The following is a 22445-nucleotide window of genomic DNA, read 5'->3' on the forward strand; positions in this document are numbered from 1 at the left end:
TAATTTCTCTGTAGGGAATGCAGTGAGGATCCATCCATGCTCCTATACAAGAGAGTGACTAATAGCCCAGGAATAGAACATCACCTTGAACAATCCACGAGCACTCTTCTGTTTGTAAGACTCACCAGCCCTGATGAAAGATTGCTGGCGAGAACACTAATACAAAAGCATTTGAGGGGATTGACATTTAAGCACAAATCTGCAGAGGGCAGCAAGTTTAACCCCAGTATTTGTTCCCTATTTGCTGTCTTGCAGGCTCCCGGGCAGAACAAACACAAATCCTTGATCTGAAGCCTCGACAAACACACTCGCAGCTAAAATGGCAGAAGAACTTGATATGCGCAATGAGTTGGAAGAAATGCAGCGGCGTGCTGACCAGCTGGCGGATGAGGTAAAACCAATGGCAAACGAGGAGGGTGGAAACACTTGAGGTTCTTCTGTCTACCCACAGGCTATATCCAGAAATGTGCACAGCTGTAGCAAAGTGCTTCAGCAGCTGATTCTGTTTTACACTCATGTAATTTGACTGGACCGAATTCTGCTGTCACCGACACTAGTATCAATACACTGAAGTCAATGGAATTACTGTGGATTTACACTGTGTCAGTGACAGCAGAATTAGGTCCATTTTCTTAGACATTTTGGGCTGAGACCTCTGTGGAAAGGAGAGGAAAGGGGTAACTTGGAATAAAAAATGAGTCATGGTGATTCTGGAGCAGATAGGTACAAGGACCATGGGCCTGAGTATCAAACTCCCACGCTATCTGTCCAAGAGTCATTTAGAACATTAGATATCATTAGAGGCCAGTCATGGCAGATGTGTGTTTATCTGTGTGAGGCTTTGCCCATCATACTGATCATCTTTGGATGAGTTTGTCTCTGATATTAGAATCAATATCAGATAAAATGATCTTAGGGAGAGAAGTTGCCATTTAATTTCTCTGGAGGCTCATCTAATTTGCCAAGCCTAAGTGTAAGCTAAAACTATCAAATCAGATAGCTAGGAAATTTTAATTGGAAACCACAGAAGTGATTTTTATACTAGTGTAGCAGTGGTTCCAAGCGTGAATGGAACCAGTGGAGAGGACTATGTGGAAGACCCATAACTGAGAGTTGAGGATGTCACAAGCACATTGCACAGGGGATGAATTTGAGGAAGAGCAGGTACTGAAACAGCGTTAACCCGAATGGCTCTGTTAACTTGAGGGTTTGCACTTCCACCTTGAACTCTTTAGTGTGGAATCTGCCATATTGCTGAGGAGGAGAAAAAAGATTGATTGGGGGGAAGGGGAACTCAATGAAAACCAAAAATATTAAGGGTGAGGTTTCCAAAGTGCTTTAAGCTGACCTATCTCTTCTCCCACTGATGTCAGCGGAAAAGCTCTCACCAACTTCAGAGGGAGCAGAGTTAAGCTATGTCTACATCACAGCCTATGTCAGCACAACCGATGTAAGTGTGCTTGTGCGCAGCACTATCTCGGCAAGAGAGCTTCTCCCACCGACACAGCTTCTCCCACTCCCGGAGGTGGTTTTATTAGGCTGACATCGGCATGGAGCATCTTCACCAGACGCGCTGCATTGGTGCTGCTGCAGCGCTGTGCATATAGACGTGGCCTTAAACCAGTGTTGAGCCATTGATGTCAATGGGGTTTGGATTAGGCTCTTAGGGCCCAGTTCTGCACTTGCTTATTTCTGTATTTATTTATTTAGACTGATCAAAATGCAATGAAATAACAAAATCCACCCCGCCACCAGGACTAAGAACTCTGCCCCTCTCCCATTAACCCACTCCAGCCTAAACCTTCTTCAGACGCTTGGGGAAACATACGTCTAGCACCATATCTTGTAGGTCAACAGGCTCAGGAATACGAAAAAAAATCCCAGCATCAAGGGTCCTTCCTTGAAAATGCCCCGCCACCCATCTGCCCAAGGGTCAGTTAGCTCAAGTGCTCCAGCTGATCTCAACTGCCAAGGTATTGGTGGTGGAAAAAATGGGAGCGATACTTGAGTGAGTGAAGGCGGAGTTAGGATCTAAGGGTATGTCTACACTGAAAAGAAAAACCTGCAGGACCGAGACTCAGGGCCCGGGTCAACTGACTCAGGCTTGCAGAGCTAAAAATAGCAGTGTAGACGCTTGGTCTTGGGCTGAAGCCCAGGCTTTGAAACCTGGCAAGGGCAGAAGGTCTCAGAGCCCAGGTCCCACCTTTAGATGGAGAAGGAGGCCAAGGCTAGGGCTATACGCCTCTTCTGGGAGCATTCATCACTGGCAGCAGTGGAGAGTGCTAGCTGCAGAATTCCGGCTGCCTCCCAGGCCAGAGTGCTGGAGAAACGCCGTCTTCCCTCCTAGCACTCCCACACTGGGATAGCTGTAATCCGGCTATTAGAGGGTGGGGAAAGAAGCACTCAAAGTCTTCTGTATGAGGCTATTCATGGCGTTTATACACGCCTGCACACTAGTGACGGAAACGGCATTTGCCAAATCTAACTTGCTTTTCTCCCGTTTTTTTTCCCAGTCACTTGAAAGCACCCGTCGTATGCTGCAGCTTGTTGAAGAGGTAAGGACTTACACTTTACCCTCCCTTCCTTTGTAGATGTTTGTGTCGGGCTTTCCCATACTTCTAAATGCCTGAGCCACCTGCCAATACTTCACACACCAAGGGCATCTCCATAGGTTTTTGTGACCATCTAAAATGGGGCACTTTCGAAAGGTGAGAAAACAGCCAATTGCTTGCCCAGTGTTCCTGGGAATTAGTCCAGACAAGATGTGGTACAGCCATTAATAAAGCTGATCAAACAGTCGAAAGACTCAACTGAACTGCAGGCTAGCTACTCTAGTTAACGGGGAACTGTATTCGGTCCATATTTTAATTTTGGTTGAATTGAAATATTCAAGATAAAGCAATGAAACACCCTTTGTACATGACTCTGCTCGGTCATCATGGGCCCGATACACACACACACTGGCATCGAGCTGCAGGGAGCCAATAAACTTCACAGAAGTCAATGGGGAGAAATACGGTGTTGTGATTGGCTCCTTATCTATCTGTTCATCCATTTCGGGTCTTTATAGAGCCCCAGTCACCGCAGAATCTACGCGATGCTTCTTTATCTTCTCCGAGAACGTTGTTAATAGGGGGTGTTACGGTTTGTGAAAGATGGCAGATTGAGAGCCCTGGAGACAGAAGGCCTCTGATCATCCACCACACTGGGAGTGGTAGTGGAGGCTTGCTCAGTCTACCCTGCTAATATGCCTCAGTCCTCACCAGGTGGGATCCTTCTGGGAGGGAGAAGGTAGTTCAGTCGGGTGCCGATTCACCCTAATCGCGGTGGAGGTTTCGGTAATCTGGGACATTGGATTCATGCCATCAATCAGCTATCAGGTCCCCTGGTCAACTGACCTATGATTTCAAACAAGGCTGTTAGACTTTGTTTATGGCCCTCAGACATTTAATAAGTCATCAACCTTGACATTGCAGGGCACCTTCGAGCCTCGTGCCTGATTTGCATCGACAACAATGGGAGTTCCAAGCAAACACAAAGGGAGGGAAATAGCCTTGAGTCACACGTTTATAAACTGGCATAAGCCCCAGCCTTCATTTCCTACCCTCATTGAAATCAATGGTGGTTTGCCTTTGACTCCAGCTCAAATGGAGTTGGGCCTTGTATTGTGAAGTCCTACACCTACTGATCAGTAATCACAACAGCTATAATTCTCCTCCTACCTACTTCATCTCTCTCTCTCTCTCTCTCTCGGCTTGTTCCCTCACAATTCAAGAATGCTTTTCTCTCCCCTATCCTGAAACAACCCCACCGTAACCCACCTACCTGTCCTTCTACCACCTCCTCCCTCTGCCACTTAACTCAGTGAACATGCCTTATGCAATCAATCCCTCGCCTTCCTCTTCTCTAGTTCTACCGCTGAGCCTCTCCATTCTTATTTCCAACCTTTCTACTCCACTGAAACGGGTCTCGCAAACACAGAATAACAGACAGGGCCTGCCCCAAAGAGCTTAAATAGCCGAGACAGACAAAGGACGCAGAGATAGCAAGTGATTTGTCCCAGTCAGTCAGTATCATATCTGTGTCTCTTGAATCCCAATCCAGTGACCTATCCACTGACTGTATCTTCCTGCATGTGTGGACTAGCCTATTGTGAATGCCACTGGAATGAAAATATTAAATAATAGTAATTGATCTCCATGAGAAGAAGACTGGGATTATTGAGTTTGCTGATTAGACCATATAGGAGACCAGCACTTCCTGGAAAGAGCTCAGCAGATCACAGGAGCTTCCCATTCAGTCAAAGAATTTTCTAAATATAGCACTGGTTAGTCTGAAACATCAGGAGACATCTCTCACAGTGATCTGAGCATCATTTCCATTAAGGTGACTACAGAAGGCCTTTCAGATTTCCTAACAGTTGGTTGGTTACTCTGACCCCATTTCCAGATATTTTTAAAATATTGCAGTATTTTAGCAAGCTAAGTTGAATAGATGTAGGGCACGTGCATTTGAACTCAAACTTGCACTACTCTGATTTAATAAGAGACAAAAATCCAATTAGAATTGGATTCAACTTGCTTCGTTGAACTTGTCTAGTGTTTAGAAATGAAAAACAAATTATAGCATTCAGTGAAAGATTCTTGATTATATTCTCTTGGTATGATAAATCTGATATTCTCATTTAGGAAAATAAATCCATCTATATTTTTGTAGTAGTAGTAATATACTTTATTTGTGTTATGGTAGCACCTGAGGGCCCCAGTCATGGCCCCACTGTGCTAGGCATTGTATAAACATGTAACAAGAAGACACTACTTGCCCAGAGAACTTATTATCTTAGTAATTCTAAGTAGTATTCTAGATACCAGGGACTGAGACTTGCCCTTCCGATACCCTGTAGGGGTGCAGGGCATTCCCTTACTGCCTTGCATGGGCTATCCGCATTGCAGCATGGGACATAGATAACAACCTCTGTTTGGATGCCACTCCCATCCACTCCCTGTGTAAATGGGCAAGGAGTGGCATGCACAGAATGCACCTGTCAGGGGAGATGCGCAAAGGCAAAACAGAAAGAAGGGTGTTACTGGTCTATATTTTATAACACTCTTTGCCAGGAGCAGATTGCTACCCACCCTGGAGCAACGGCAGAAGCAGGAAGGGGACTGTGAGTGACTCTGAGATGCCATTCATTCTGTGTCTGCTCCTGGGGCAGTGCAGCTACCTTCTGGCAGGGCAGATTATAAAGTCTCGTCCATGATATGAATTGGACACTGACAATACCCACAGAACGTGTAGTATATCTAACAATCAGCGATTATTTGAGCTAAGTTTGAGACACTCCATTGTTGTAAGTATGTGCTATAGATTTATATATTTTATAGTGTTTCCATGCAGGGTTTGTGCCCCAAAAAAGCAATGAATTGGGGCAAAAGGACTGGGACTAAGCTATAGTCATGCACAATTTGGAGCCAACAATCCTTCATGTTTTCCAATTCCCACTTTTCACCCCTGGGCTGATTAAATAATTAAATACAAAATAACCCAGTAGGGAAAAGGCAATGTTTCTTCCATGGTTTCCATATGAAACCAGCTTGGCCTTTAGAGAAAATCAATTATTATTATAGGGGAGGGGGTAGATGGTTTCTAGCTATAAAATAGAGGGGAGAAATAAATCAACAAGATCAGTACTGCAGAAATCCCAGGAAGAAAGTGCTGAGCAGCTTATCATAGAAGATTAGGGTTGGAAGAGACCTCAGGAGATCATCTAGTCCAACCCCCTGCTCAAAGCAGGACCAACCCCAACTAAATCATCCCAGCCAGGGCTTTGTCAAGCCGGGCCTTAAAACCCTCTAAGGATGGAGATTCCACCACCTCCCTAGGTAACCCGTTCCAGTGTTTCACCACCCTCCTAGTGAAATAGTGTTTCCTAATATCCAACCTAGACCTCCCCCACTGCAACTTGAGACCATTGCTTCTTGTTCTGCCATCTGCCACCACTGAGAATAGCTGAGCCCCATCCTCTTTGGAACCCCCGCATTTCAGGTAGTTGAAGGTTGCTATCAAATCCCCCCTCACTCTTCTCTTCTGCAGACTAAATAACCCCAGTTCCCTCAGCCTCTCCTTGTGTCATGTGCCCCAGCCCCCTGATCATTTTCGCTGTCCTCCGCTGGACTCTCCAATTTATCCACATCCTTTCTGTACTGGGGGGCCCAAAACTGGATGCAATACTCCAGATGTGGCCTCACCAGCGCCGAATAGAGGGGAATAATCACTTCCCTCGATCTGCTGGCAATGCTCCTACTAATGCAGCCCAATATGCCATTAGCCTTCTTACAACAAGGACAAACTGTTGACTTATATCCAGCTTCTTGTCCACTATAATCCCCAGATCCTTTTCTGCAGAACTGCTGCTTAGCCAATCGGTCCCCAGCCTGTAGCAGTGCATGGGATTCTTCCATCTTAAGTGCAGGTCTCTTGTCCTTGTTGAACCTCATCAGATTTCTTTTAGCCCAATCCTCCAATTTGTCTAGGTCACTCTGGACCCTATCCCTACCCTCCAGCTTATCTACCTCTCATCCCAGTTTAGTGTCATCTGCAAACTTGCAGAGGGTGTAATCCATACCATCATCCAGATCATTAATGAATTTGTTGAACAAAACTGGCCCTAGGACCGACCCCTGGGGCACTCCACTTGATACTGGCTGCCAACTAGACATTGAGCCCTGGATCACTACCCGTTGAGCCCGACAATCTAACCAGCTTTCTAGTCACCTTATAGTCCATTCATCCAATCCATACTTTTTTTATCTTGCTGGCAAGAATGCTGTGGGAGACCGTATCGAAAGCTTTGCTAAAGTCAAGGTATATCACATCCACCACTTTCCCCATATCCACAGAGCCAGTTATCTCATCATAGAAGGCAATCAGGTTGATCAGGTATGACTTGCCCTTGGTGAATCCATGTTGACTATTCCTGATCACCTTCCTCTCATCCAAATGTTTCAAAGTGGATTCCTTGAGGACCTGCTCCATGATTTTTCCAGGGACAGAGGTGAGGCTGACCGGTCTGTAGTTCCGTGGATTCTCCTTCTTCCCTTTTTTAAAGATGGGCACTATATTTGCCTTTTTCCAATTGACCGGGGCCTCCCCGATCACCACGAGTTTTCAAAGTTAATGGCCAATGGCTCTGTAATCACATCAGCCAACTCCCTCAGCACCCTCAGATGCATTGCATCCAGCCCCATGGACTTGTGCATGTCCAGCTTTTCTAAATAGTCCTTAACCTGTTCTTTCACCACTGAGGGCTGCTTATCTCCTCCCCATACGGTGCTGCCCAGTGCAGCAGTCTGGGGGCTCACCTTGTCTGTGAAGACCAAGGCAAAAAAAGCATTGAGTACTTCAGCTTTTTCCACATCATCTGTCACTAGGTTGCCTCCCCCATTCAGTAAGGGTCCCACACTTTCCCTGACCTTCTTCTTGTTGCTAACGTACTTGTAGAAACTCTTCTTGCTACCCTTTACATCCCTTGCTAGCTGCAATTCCAATTGTGCTTTGGCCTTCCTGATTACGCCCCTGCATGCTTGAGCAATATTTTATACTCCTCCCTAGTCATCTGTCCAAGTTTCCACTTCTTGTAAGCTTCCTTTGTGTTTAAGCTCACCGAAGATTTCTCTGTTAAGCCAAGCTGGTCGCCTGCCATATTTGCTATTCTTTCTGCACATTGGGATGGTTTATTCCTGTGCCCTCAATAAGGCTTCTTTAAAATACAGCCAGCTCTCCTGGACTCCTTTCCCTCTCATATTAACCTCCCAGGGGATCCTGCCCATCAGTTCCCTGAGAGAGTCAAAGTCTGCTTTTCTATAGGCCAGGGTCTGTATTCTGATGCTCTTCTTTCTTCCTTTTGCCATGATCATGTCATGGTCACTGCTGCCCAGATTCCACCCACTTCTACTTTCCCTACCAGTTCTTCCATGTTTGTGAGCAGCAGGTCAAGAGGAGCACGGCCCTAGTTGGTTCCTCCAGCACGTGCACCAGGAAGTTGTCCCCAACACTCTCTAAAAACTTCCTGGATTGTCTGTGCACTGCTGTATTGCTCACCCAGCAGATGTCCAGGTGATTGAAGTCCCCCATGAGAACCAGGGCCTGTGATCTGGAAACTTCTGTTAGTTGTCCGAAGAAAGCCTCATTTACCTCATCAGACGCCCACCGCGACACCACCCTTGTTGCTCTCGCCTCTAAACTTAAACCAAGGACTCTCGCCAGGCCTTTCTTATGCAGACATAAGAGCTGCTTTGTAAACCCCAAACCAAATGGGGCTACTTTCTCATGTTATTATAAGATTTGGTTTTACATTTAAGCTCATTGACATTTCAGAATGGAAACGGTAGGGTATAAATGTTTCATTGAATAATCCTATGATGCCATTTCAAGCTGGATGTTTCATGTAGGGTCACTCTTTTAACTGATTTTCAGATACACTAACATGCCTTCATCTGTAATAGGGAAATGTTTCCCCATCATATCGCTCTTTCATTCTGAATGTTCCTCAATGGTAGCCTAACAAGCACCACATAAAATAATGTTTTGGACAATGTAGGACCTGGTCCGAAGGCCATTGAAGTCCATTGCAAGAATCCCTTTGATTTCACTGGGCTTTGGACTGGGCCCCTAGTCAAGAAAGAGTATTACTTAGTTTTGCGCCCGAGGCAAGGGCTGGCTCCAGGCTCTTCAGTAGCAATTTGGCGGCGGGTCCCTGAGTCCCTCTCGGAGAGAAGGACCCACTGCCGAATTGCCGCCGAAGAATGAATGAAGCAGCAGCGGCAATTCGGCAGCAGGTCCTTCCCTCCGAGATGGACTCAGGGACCCACCGCTGAATTGCTGCTGAAGAAGCGGCGGTGGTAGGGCAGCCGTCGAAGCGCCGCCGATCACGGCTTTTTTTTCCCCTCTCTGTCCCGCTTGGGCAGTAGAGCTGCGCCCCTCCGTTTTGTGCGCCCGAGACAAGTGCCTCACTCACCTCGCCCTTGTTACGGCACTGCTGTGGAAGCAAGTTATCTGCCAAAGAATGAAGCTGGATCCTAAAAGATTATATAGCATGCCTTGTAGCAATAGACTCTAGGAGCTCAATCTATTTAGCTTAACAAAGAGAAGGGTTAAGGGAAGTAACTTGATTACAGCCTAAAAGTACCTACCTGGGGAACAAATATTGAATAATGGGCTCCTCGGTCTATCAAAAGAAAGGTCTAACATGATCCAGTGGCTGGAAGCTGAAGCTAGACAAATCCAGACTAGAAATAAGGTGTACATTTTTGATGATGAGTAATTAACCACTGGAGCAACTTACCAAGGATCATGGTGGATTCTCCACCACTGACTATTTTTAACTCAAAATTGGATGTTTTTCTAAAAGATCTGCTCAAGGAGTTATTTTGGAGAACTCTGGCCTGTGTTACACAGGAGGTCAAACTAGATGATCACAACGGTCCCTCTGGCCTTGGAATAGGTGAATTTTGGTGTCAATTGTAAGTGTGCAGGGCCAAATCCTTCGGTGGTGCAAGTTGGCATTGCTGCCTTGAAGTCACTGGAGCTATATCTGTTTCTGCCAGCTGAGAATCCAGCCCACAGACTTCAGTAGAACTACATTGATTTACATCAGCTGATGTTCTGGACTATCAGGTGAATTCCAGTAGTGAGAGAATGGATTAATTCCTTTACTCAGACCTAGAGAGACAACACTGCACTGCATAGAGCTACTGCTAACTCGAAAAAGGGGCTGAGGAAATATACTATAATGCTACAAAATGCTTTGATAGCCAGACTTTTGTCTTTAGGGCATTGACACTTTTCTTTAGTGTCTTTGCGAACTGCTAGCAATGTCAGCCTGTCCTGGTAGATAATTGTCTGCATTAATTTATTCAGAACAAAGTCTATAAGCCATATTGATTGAAGCAGAATTCTTTATTTCACTGGGTGTTTATGTCTGCTATAGTATTTGGTCATGATCAAGCATATATTTATTTTTCAATGTACCTACTGAAACGTCTGGAAAACATTTGCTGTATTTCTGATTCACTATCTGATATATTTTCTGGGCTAGATTTCCTCAGTGCCTGGCATCTTATGTTGTCCTTTGCACCTGTGCAAAGGAGAAGTGTGTGTAGACTTCCACTATAAGGTGCATTTTGCAGCCACTTAGCACAGGTGTGAACGTCTGTGGATTGCAGCCTCCAGAACCACCAGTTCAATACCTTACAAAAGCCCTAGCGTCTGTGATTTATTTTTCTGAAGACCAGACATATAAAATGTTCAGGTTTTAATAATGCTATGGCAAAGCATGTTGGTCCAAATGCTCTTCTCAGGTAAAATGGGAAAACAAAGGTAGTCTAAGTATTACTGAGAAGAGACAGTTGCATATTTTAATTAGTTAGCCCAGATTTGGAAAACCTGCTTTTATGCTACTTCAACAAAAGGAGACCCGTGTTCTGTGTATAGGTTATATCTCTCTGGTCTGAGATACTTCAAGAATCTGATCCTGCATTTATCAAGAAACTAAATCTCCTGTTGTCTTGAAGGTGAGCTCCATTGTGCAAGAAATAAAGAATTGTGCCCGGAGTCTTTATAAATGCATCTATTACACACGTATAAATTAAGGGCCATTTCATGACCTTAAGCCCAGGATAATTTCACCACTAGCATAAATGGGTGCAACTCAATGGATATTGACGGAATTTCACCCTCTTACCTCTACGTGAATTTTGGCTCATGTGTGGGATTCTCATGGTTGTTTTCTGTGGGCATGGAGGGCATTTTTGGGTTCTGAATCATAACTGGAATTACAGGGGTCTCGCTTTCCCGCTCTAGTGTCAGCAGCACTTCCAATTCTAAAAACCTGTTTTCAAGGTTTATGACCCACTTGCTATAACATTCTTCTGGGCTGAAACGTGGCAAAGTCAGACGTATCCTAGAAGCATATGGTTTAGTTTGTCACCACTAACCACCAAAATCCCATTTGCCCTTTATTTTTTTGGGTGGGATTTTCAACAGCACTCCAGACTGGCTGCCCCCTGCTCCCACTAACGTGAATGCTAGTGTTCATTCTTCTAAATCAAGGAAGGTTTTACATTTTCAGATGAATCCTCAGTTTGCTGATATTGAGGATTTTCGAAGACGCTCATCTGTGTTTTGGCACCAAAATCAACGAGCATGTCTCCAAAACAAAGCTCAGCCCATATTGGACGTTGAGCTGTTTAGAAAATCTGGCCAGAGATGTCTGTAACAAACCGACACTTTCATAGGCTCGATCTGTGCTGAAAACCGGAATGTGAGCGCAGCACCTCGGAGACCTATCCACACTACAAAACAGTGGGGTTTACAAGACAACTGCACATCCTGGGGGGTCCAGCATGTGGAGGGGGCCCATGTCAGAGCCAGAGAATGGGGGGATAGGGCAGCAGCAAACATCCACCTCACTGCTGCCTGCAAACGGACTTGAAATGAATAGCTGCAGGAAGGAGGGGAGGATGGAGAGGAGGCATAGGACTGGCCCCTCCTCTCTCCAGCCTCACCCCCTCTTGGTAGGAAAAGAAAGGAGGGGGGGAGAGAAGAGGGTGTCTCACAGATCTGATTGCCCCCAGCCACCTGCTGGCTACAGTGGAGTCAACAGTTAGGGTCAGCAGGAGAGGTCCTCGCATTGCTTGTGAGGGGCCTGAGTGGAGGGGATGGGCCATGGCCGCTGAGCAATCCTTGAATGTCAGAAACTCAGTCACGTAGCTGAATGTCCTGCCAGACTGCCTAGGGCTCCTTAGCATTGCGGGAGGGTGGACCAAGCCGCTGACATCCCAAGAGGCAGCAAGGACATCATTGTGACCAGACAAAGAGGCAGGAGCTCGTAGTGGCAAAACAGAAGAAGTCTCTGTCTGCGGATATTAAATGTTGGTGGACTGAGCCCTTAGGTAGCCTTAGGGAGGGAGGATGGTCGTGTGGCTGAGACACAAAACTAGGAGTCAGGTTCTATTCCTAGCTCTGCCGCAGAGTTCCTGGGCAAGGAATTCAATGTCCTTATACTGCTGCACAATGGAGGTAATAATCCTTATCTCCCTCACCGGGGTATTGTGATACTCAGTTAATAGATACCAGGGATGCAGTTAAACTGTGCAGAAAATAGTTGCGTGGGGCCCCTTGCTGGCAGCCCTTATTTCCCGGCAATGTGTCAACATTACAGTGTAGGGCCATAAAGAACTTGCTTCCTCTGCTCTTGAAATGCAACAGACATGAGCATTTTCAGACCCTCAGTTATACGCAATGACTATTATTGCACTGAGCAGAAAGAGTCTAGCTTATTCTTAGTCATTAAAAAAATGGTCTATGGTATAGTTTAGTGTTGAAAAACCAACAATATACTTTATCTCTTTTCAAATCGATGACAATGGCAAAAGCCATGTTTGTCAAGGGCACTTTGCCATTTGTACACTTAGGCCTGGGAGGGGAGGGGACTATCAATCTAAGTTACGCAACTTCAGCTACATGAATAACGTAGCTGAAGTCGACGTACTTAGATCAACTCACCGCGGTGTCTTCACTGCGGTAAGTCGATGGCTGATGCTCCCCCGTCGACTCTGCCTGCAACTCTCCCCCTGGTGGAGTACCGGAGTCGACAGGAGAGCGCTCGGCGGTCGATTTATCGTGTCTAGATCCAGCCGGTAATGTAGACAAACCCTTAGGTGGGATTTTTAAAAGATCACGGCATTGGCCTAACTGTTCCCTTGGAAGTCAATGGTAAAACTCCCATTGATTTCAGTTGGGAGCAAAGTTAGACCAGCACTGAGTTGTTTTGAAAATCCCCCTCCAAACTGGACCCAGAGCCCACTGAGATTAACAGGAGACTTTCCATGGGCTCCAATAAGATTTGGATCAGCCCCTACATCTGTTAAACCTTTGTCCCAAATAATGAGGCATACAGGCAGTCCTTGACTTTCCGACGTTTGAGTTACGACAAATGGCACTTACGACATTTATAAATTGTGATCGTGTTTCGACTTTACAACGTCAGTTTCGATTTTATGACGCTCGAGCCGACATTATTCCTTTAGGAAATGCGAGTTACAACGTTTTTGACTTAAAATGCGATTTTCAGGAACCAACTGCGTCATAAGTTCGAGGACTGCTTGTTTTCATCTTGAGTATTAGCCAGCTTTATGGAAAGTTTCCTAATACGTAGTGAGGGAGAGTAATATGTCTTGATGGACTCATACAGTTGGTTCCAGTCCTCATACTTTACCAGTTTCTCCTGGGGAATTAATGCAAGTTTGCAACATGTACATGGCCTCCTGTGGAGCCTGAAGATTAAACCTTCTGTTAAGAAAATGACTGTTGTGTAAAATGTTAATTTCCAAATGCATCCCTGGGATTTTCCATTTTTTTTGTAGTAGCTCTGTACCCCAATGAGTACTAAATGGCTTATGGCACCATGGAGAATTCTCAGTTTCCATTACAGTATTCATTCATATGAAGGCTTCCAATTATTCAACTAGCCCCTTATGACCTTACCATACTTTTCACTGTTTTTCCTTTGTCTTCCTAAATCCCAAATCTAGGGCTAATTGTTCCCTCACTGATCTCTCTCTTTCTCTCTCTCTCTCTTCTCATCTTGCTTCCGTTACTGGAATGTAGAGTAAAGATGCTGGTATCAGGACTTTGGTTATGTTGGATGAGCAAGGAGGTAAGTTCAAATTGCTTCAGTCAAAAAATAAAAGCACTCTCAAAGAAGTGTATTAATTATGTGCAATTATAAATGATCACTAGTGCTCTTAAAACACACTTGTGTGTATTTGTGTATGAGATTAGATCTGTCATAGTCTCACTGTCTCTAACCTCTTTGTGTAATAGAGTGACCTACGATAAGCATATGGGGGGCTATTTTGCCTTTGATCTGTGTGTATATGGCACCCATTCATGTAAAGGGACCTGTTCCAACACCCATTGAAGTCAATTAAAATCTTTCAGTGGGTTTTGGATCATGCCTGAGCAACGCACAAAGGTGAGAGAATGTGACCCTGACTACTTTGTTTCAAATGCAATATCATTTATGCAGACGCTGTATGATTTTTCCCTTTTTAGCTGTGATTCAAGAGCAGGCAGCAATCCCAAATCACAGAGAAAAATAAAACAGGCGGATCAAATGAAGTCAATGAGAGTTCTGCTTGAAAAGTGATGGCAAACTATAGCTCATTATGATGTACCGTATAGAAGCTGATAGGCTTAGAAGGGAGCTCAGTGTATGGATCTGATATGGGCAAAACCAGAGTTGGATGTGTTTAATACAAGCATGGGAAAATGACACTCTTTGCCCATTGTAATCTTGATGACCGGTAAATGGAATGTTTTCAATAAAATTAAGAAGCATCCATTTTGCTGCAGTCCCACAGCAGCAACAAAATGGTATCTCCAAAAAAAAAAAATTCCCTGATGTACTGTTAATTCCTGCTGCCCTATCTTATACCAGCCTCCAACGTGAGGCTTCAGTACATCTTTGAATAGAACAGAACATGAAACATTAGTGGAGAATGTTTTCTAGACACTTAACAACACTATACTACAGAAAAAAGCATCCGGAACAATCTTGTATTACTAAGGAACGGAGTAGATAACATAACAGCCCTTTTCTTCTGTATTTGTTTTTTGTTTTTTTGCTTTTATGATGAATGCAACATTATAGCGGAAGCTAAATAGAAAGTATTTTTCCCTCCTTGCTTTTTTTTAAAAGAGCAAAACCTCGTATATTTGATCAGTGAGTCACCATGAAATTACTGTCTTATTAAGTCTAAAAAGGGAATTTTCAGATCTGGGTCCCAGTGTATACAGAGCCACTTTTGTGTAACATTTGCAACTCCTGGTAATAAGACAGTTACTGTATTTCACTGTGGAATTCTGATGCCTGGGTAAGCTGCTCTGTATCACAAATGAATGAAAGGAGGGGCTGCGTGACAGAGCTGTTGCCAGTATTTCTCTTTAAAGGGAAAAGTCGGAATGTGCTTATAATATTATGCCAAAGATCACAAGGAAGGTTTGGGACCAGATCCTAATGGAGCTGGGCCAATTTACACCAGCCTTGTAGTTGTTGTCTTGTGTCTCTTTTTGCTAAAAGTCTTACAAAGGCTTTAAACCCATAATATAAACATCGTTTACGATCCTCAGTTAATAACAGACTATTTCTGATCATGCCTCCCTTGTGCAACCAAAACTCTCAATTGAAGTCAAAGGGGCTACAGGTGTGACTGTAACAGGCAGGAGTTGGCACTGCAAGTACAAGCCTGAATCCACATTCCTTAGGCACTGAAAACTCCCACTGACACTATTTGATAAGTAAAACAAGCAGGATTTGGCCTGTAACCATTATGTATACCTGCTTGAGTTCAGGCCTCTCACGTTGGCCCTGCAATAGTTAAGTAGAGCAGTGTGAAATATCTGAAACCAAAGTGAAAGCTCCTGAAACACACCCAGCTTTGTGTTTCATTCCAAACTCCAAACTAACTGTACTGGAAAGCGTGCTAAGGTTCATGGCCTTTCAGAATGAACCCGAGCCTTGTTTTCTAGCTTTTTGCATCGAAACCAGACAAAACTCATTGGAGTTTCATCTGCTTTGGGGTTTTACTTTAGACACCAGTAAAATCCAGAATAATAAATTATAGAATCATATCCTAGGAAAAGCACATTTCAAAGTAAGGGATACGTTCTCCTCTCCTGCCAACATTCGTAATGGGAGTCTCAGGAATGGATCAAAGAGAGAAGACTTCCTAAGCTTGTTTTCTTTTAGTACAGAATTCACCCCTCTGTACCGGGCAGCACAAGGTCTATGCACCATTTAAGTCCAACTTCAGCCCAATTTTGAGGGCTCGAGTGGAACTTAAGTGGTTCATAAGCCATATGTAGACTTTCTGCACAGGAGTGAGTTTCACCCTTAAAGCATTAGATAAATCGTTTTTTCACATACGATTGTTATTGGAATCAAGTTTGCGCAGCTCAAACTTTTCATGACTAATACCAGCCAAGAGACTCTGAGGTCTCAGAAATCTAAGATTAGCTGTGTCAAAACAGATACAGTGTCTGCATAAAAACGAACTGCACTTTTCAAATAAATCAATAAGCACAAATATTGTGAGTGAAAGCCTGTAAATATCCAAATGAGTCTATCCGTGCAATTCTCATTCCAGTCAATCGAGACCTTACTGCAGTGCTAAAACATCCACATACGAGTTAGGAAATTTACAGATGCTGATTCTCTCTCCATGAATGGATCTTAAATGTTCAACTGCAGTTAATTAAAGTTGTGCCACGCACAAGAAACCCAGACTAGAATCAGACTGGGAATTTCAAAATAGTTTAAGGGAATTAGGAACCTACCTCGCATTACATTTTAATAGGATTTTGGTGCTTAACAACCTTCAGCTCTCCTGGAAAAGTCCAACATATATCCATAAGGCCTGATCCAAAAAGGTCAGTGGGGTTTTTCCACTGACTCCGCTAACTATTAAAGTAGCACGTTATCATCTAGCTGCTATTTTCCATTCACCATATTTTAGTCTCTTGAATATTCTTTGTTTTCAGATCTCTGCCATTTAGGTCTGATCCTGAAAAGCCTTATACATACAAGCAGTCCTGAGTCATGTGTGTAGTCCCATTGACTGCTCACTTGAGCAAGGATTACATACATAAGGGTTGCAGGATTGGGCCATTTGACCACTTTATAATCCTGGAATCTCGGTACTAAATTCCCATTGAATGTACATGGACATTGTATGATCAGGTACGCAGCCAGTCAATACAACTGGAAAGACAGACAACATAAAAGCTTCCTTAAAATGGTTATGGTCATGTTTTAAGTGCTTCAGTAAATTACTCTGGTAATTATAGATTACAGCTTTCTCAAGTAAAAGAGACTGATCATGTTGCAAACCAAATATTGTAATCATGGCACTATGTTAAATGCATTTTAATTATGTTTGTGTCATTTTTAGCAGCGTGTCGTTCTAATAATAATTGCTGCAACTTGTTTTTTAAATTTTGATATACTTATTATGTGTAATTGGGCAAAATATACCTCTGATGGCTTTTAAAACCCTACAGTTACTGCAGTGTGTATAACTCACGGATGTCTCAGCAGATTATCAGATGAATGAAAGCAGTTGTTAACACAGCTGTGTGATCTTTTATCAGCTGACCCGACAGCACAAGTTACTTAAGATTATTTGCCATCTAGACAAAGAACATTACATTGATTTTTCCAATGGGTGGCTAACAGAATAGCTAATCTTTCCAACCACTCAACCCCCTTTGGATTTTTCTGTTTGTAGGTTTTCTAGACAACGTATTTGCTTTGATGTTGTAGACCTCTTACTAAAGACATTCTTCTGAGCCAACTTCAGTTTCAATAGCACAGAGCAGAACTCACTTTCTGGCATCAGTAAGCAAATGTCTTTGAGATCATCACTGCAGAGGAATGAGGCCAATGCATCTTTTTAATAGTAGGTATTTAGATGGTTTTCTGGGTAAAAAGCAGTTTGGCTAGCTCCTCTTGGCTGGAAGAGTTCAGTCTAGTCTGCAGGCCAGTAGGCTGCATAGCACATTGTATCCCTGCAGCCAGCTGCTGCAAGGCGGGCCATCACCCTGCCCTTTGTTATAATAGGTCCCCAGGAAATGTGACTGCCGTGAGAACTAGGGGCCTGGTCCAGTGCCCACTGAAGTCAGCGAAATCTTTCCAACGATTTGAATGGCCTTTAGATCAGGCCCTAATAGATTCAGAAAGATACTTGGTGCCCAAAATTCCCGAGGGGCCAGATATTCCCTCCAAAGCCACTGGGATTAGCCTCAGTAAGGAATAAGTAGAAACTGCCCCTCCCCAGGGGAAATCCACTGAAAGATATGTAAAGGGAGAGGAGGTTCTCCTTCTGGAGATTTTGTTCCAGTCATTCCTCCCCTCTATGGAATATGCTGCAAACTCCATCCACAGGCTCTGAGGATCCTTAAAGGTCCCTCACCCATCCACTCAGCTGCCCCATGGTTTAACTGCAGCTCTGGGTCTCCATCAGCCCACCAGTGACTCCAATGGAACTGCTTGATAGAGCTCCCACCACCAGCAATTGTTTCTTCCACCACTTAAAAGGGCATGCCCAGTGTGAGAGGAGAGGGCTAGGATATAACATGGCCAGAGATTACATCACCTTCTTCCCTGAGCTCTGAAGGGTTCCTGGGGAATGATGCACATTCTGCTCCTTCCCCCACTCCCCTACCCTGCCCACTTTCCCCTCGCAGGCCCTAGTGCATTCTGCAGGGCATGGGGGGAACAGCGGACACTGCAGTAAAGATGAATGGACCTCCTTTTGCATATGTTGAGCTCTCTGCATGTAGGGTTCCCTCTGCGCATAGGCCTAGGTGGTATGAGGACCTCAGAGTCTGACCCATTGACTTCAGTGAAGAGTGCAGCCTCTCCATGCTTCCCGGGGTCAAGCCAGAGGATACTACGTTGTTTTGCTCATGTTGTAGATCTCATCAAGGAAAAAGCAAAGGAAATGCACTCGTGTGTTCTCTGTTTAGGGTGTTAAATATAGGCTTAAGGTGCTTCTTGAGATTTTGCTTTACAAACCAAACTCCATCAGAAAGTACCAAATTACATCTGCAATCAATGGGAGTTAGGCCCTGAATACCTCTGAGGAGATGGGCTGAAGTGACTAGACAGCCTAAGACCTATTTTCAGAAGTGACTTAGGGCCAGGCATTTAGGCAGACAGGTGGCTAGTAAGATTTTCCAAAGCACCTAGGTACCTCAATCCCCTGGGTCATGACTCATGAGTAAGCTGCCACGGATGCTTTTGAAAATCCCTCTAGGCACTGTCTGAATCTATAGACACTCAAAATACCTTTTAAAAACTTGGCCCTAAGTCATGTGAAAATGGGACTTAAGCTATTAAGTCACTTAAGTGCTTTTGAAAATGTTCCCCATACAGCCCAAGCCAGATCCCCCAACCCACAAATGGAAGTTTCCTTATTTGTCATATCATTCAAATAGTGTATGTAAATCTTAAACTCCAAATCGGTGGTGCAATAATGGATTGTTTGTGCAATGACAATGGCTGTCATTCCTTAACTATTTCTCCAACAGATGCTAACTTTAAAAATATGTTACAATGCAGCTGTATTTATAGGCGATTGTTCAAAAGTAGTTTGATATCACTCCTCGCAATTTAAGCTGACAGTGGGCAATGGGGCTATGAAGTGAAACCTGGCTCTCACCGATCAGCCTAATGGAAGGACAACGTTCCCAGAGCTGTAGTTCTCACCCTCCAAGTGGAGAGAGTGCCCTTTCTCACCCAGGAGCACCATACTTGGAGAGCATCCTCAGACAGGGCTATCTCAGCCCTACCATCCTTGACGATGGGTGCGGTGATTCACTTGCATGGTATGCTGCAGAGGGAAATAACAGGCTTGGTTCTGCTTCTGCTGAAGCCAGGGAAAGTTTTCCCATTGACTTCAGTGACAGCAGGATGTACCATTCAGAAGGAAGGCCTGGGTTTCACACACAAAGGTTTCACCCAAGACAAGACAGACGAATGCCTACGTCTCTCATTTGTCAGCCACTGGGAATGCACTGCCCCAGTAAAGGAAGCCAAGCCTTCTCTGCTACTGCAGCCACAAACACACAGCCAGCAGAGCCCTTGTACCAAGCAAACAGGTTAATCAACCCAACTGCGTAATGCAAACGTCGGACACGAGCACTGGCCTCTGTGGAAAGCTCTCTTCCTACTCCACAGATAAGATCACCCAGATGAACTCCACGAAGAAGAAAAAAATCTACATCAGAGCAGATGGCTTTAGCTGCTCTACCATGCCTGACTGTGTTTGGCCCTATCAGACATGGTTAGAATACGTATGCTGCCACTACCTGGAAAACACATCCTTGCCCCTCTTGCATGGTGAAAGCTAGCAAAGAACAAATCTGCCCAACAGCAAGCAGGACTCACCAACCCTTTAGAGAAGAGAACCCGTCAACCCCATTGAAAAATACCCTGGGCTGACCAGACCTCAAAAACCCAGTCCTTGATGCAGACCACCTCTCCTCTCTCATTTCTAGGGGAAATTGCTGAGAAAGCAGTGACAACCAAGCTCCAATAACCTGTGACATCTGCCACTGCCTTGGATACATCACAACTGGGCTTCAGACCAGATCACAGTATGGAGACAGCGCTAGCAGCATTACTGGATGACCTCCACATGGCAATGGACAGAGATCATATTTCAGTGCTCCTACTACTTGCCCTCCATGCAGCTTTTGACACAGCTGAGCAAAAGGAACTGCTGGCCCACTTTCAGGGCGGAGCTGGATAAGGTGTTGACATAACTACCAAGGCTCCAATCAGTCCTCTCCAAGAGGACAGAACAGTGACAACTCCACCTGAGGCGTCCGACAGGGATCGATCTTGTCCCCATCCTCTTCAGTACCTACATGCGACTATTGGAGTGGTAGTGAGATGCCAGAATTCTGCCGCCGACAGCATTCCAGTCACACCCAGCTGTAGCTCATTTTCCACAGATGGCGCCAACGCTGTCACAGAGACGTCAACAGTTGGAAGAACAACAACTGGCTCAAATTACCCCTTGGCACGACACCATGATGCTGACCAGGAGGGGGGAAGTGCTTTGAAGAACTAGCCATGACACTGGCTTCCCTCCCATCTGTACCACATTGGTCACTGTGGGGCAAAACTTCAAGGATGCTGTGGATTCATCCATGACACTCACAGACCAGACAGTGCCAGTATCGAGAGCTGCCTTCTCTTTCCACTTATTAGGAGACTGCACCCTTGTCTCTCTCAGATAAGGCTCTGGCCATGGTGATCTGTGTGGTCATCATCTCCAGACTGGATTCCTGGAATTCATATCATTTATAGCCCTTTGAGACAGAGAGTCTGTTACACTAAATCGCTTGGGAGCAGACCCTTTGCTAGTACAAATTGTCATAGCCTCTGTCCCAGCTGATTTAGTACAATAGAGAGAATGGTAGATTAGGGGAAACCAGTTAAATATTCATGACATTCACCTTTTGTTAGCCATCAAATTCTGTATCAATTAAAAAAAAACAGTCTGGGCCAGATTCTGATCTCTGTTATACCAACATAACCCACCATAACCCCACTTCACTTTTATTCCACTGGTGATCTGGATCAAGAGTCTGTTTATCCGTCTTGCCTGGGGGCCCAACCTCCAGCTTGTGTAAACAGGCATTGCTCCTTGGGACTTAGGCTGATTTAATTCAGCCAAGAATCTGGCCTGCTGGGTTTAAATTAAACAAGCAGTTTTAGAAGGAGCAGCCAGACGTCTAGACTGCTGGGCTTCTAGTGCAATACAGGCTTTTTGGACTGATGAGGTTTCCCTTAATGGAAGACGGATTGCCTGTGCGTCCCTTTGTTCCTCGGGAATAGCATAAGCTCTGATGAAGGCTGCCATCAAGTGAAATCACAAACAGTAGCACACTCACAAATACTGAAGTATGATAAATTAAAGCAGAGCTGAGGTGAGAAGTATCATTTAAAGATAAGTCCTTGAGCCATATAAAATACACCCTTCTGTTAAGCCTTGCCTAACCAGACATTATGGGGAATCTATTGGGAGTAAAAGTTCAAAGGCCCCATCCTATTCTTGACTTCAGAGGGTGTTTGCCTGCGTGAAGAATGCAGGATCATTCTCAAGGTTCATCATTCATATTTGATCTGTGATTGACCCTTGCTGCCTTATCCCAGTGCTTTCTACTAGTCAAATTATGTGAAGAACATATATGCAGTTATCCTCTGAGAAGTAACTGTAAAAATGGCACCACAAGGTTCTGTATGGATTGCCTCTTTCAACCATTGCCATGTCAACATTTTCAAGTAAAAAGATGGTTCTTCTAACTGAGAGCCCCGTCTGGCATCAGCAAGTCCAGTTGTTTCATCATCACCAGTAATAAGTAACCCATAACTGGGACTTAACTAGCAATTCTTGACATGATGCACAAGTCAGAATAGAATCCAGCTCACACTCCCATAGCTGCCAGGGCTGTTCAGAGCTAAAGAGGGTTAGCCAAATAGTCAGCAGCAGGTAGGACTTTGAATACCCAGAGAGCAGAGCAGTGAGCAGAAATGCCATTTTTACATCACATGGTCACTTTTCCAACCAAAGTGCCACTTTAAGACAGAACTGATGATCAAGTAAGATAGTTAAGTTCAGTATGTGAGGACTCTAATGATAATTGTCAGAGCAAAGCTTCTGTTAAGCCTCAACATCAATATTATATTGTTTCTCAAAGCAAAATACCATTTTATTTTTGGTTCTTCATTCAACAGTTTTATTTGACAAAGCGGGTGAAATATGTTGCTCAGGTTTTCATATCAATGTTTAATTCTTGAACCCTGTGAAGTG

General features: G+C 44.4%; 1 protein-coding gene across 2 annotated transcripts in view; it reads left to right on the forward strand.

Moving 5' to 3' along the window:
• SNAP25 (synaptosome associated protein 25) overlaps positions 1-22445 on the forward strand; it is a 98278-nt gene that overhangs the window by 58398 nt on the left and 17435 nt on the right. For both annotated transcript variants that reach the window (XM_034764124.1, XM_034764123.1), the window contains exons 2-4: positions 256-391; positions 2514-2555; positions 13669-13717. In XM_034764124.1, the coding sequence (XP_034620015.1) occupies positions 320-391; positions 2514-2555; positions 13669-13717 (163 nt within the window). In that variant the 5' untranslated portion in view covers positions 256-319. The remainder of the gene's footprint in view (positions 1-255; positions 392-2513; positions 2556-13668; positions 13718-22445) is intronic.

Source organism: Trachemys scripta, chromosome 3, assembly GCF_013100865.1.
Source record: "Trachemys scripta elegans isolate TJP31775 chromosome 3, CAS_Tse_1.0, whole genome shotgun sequence".
Taxonomy (NCBI): domain Eukaryota; kingdom Metazoa; phylum Chordata; order Testudines; family Emydidae; genus Trachemys; species Trachemys scripta.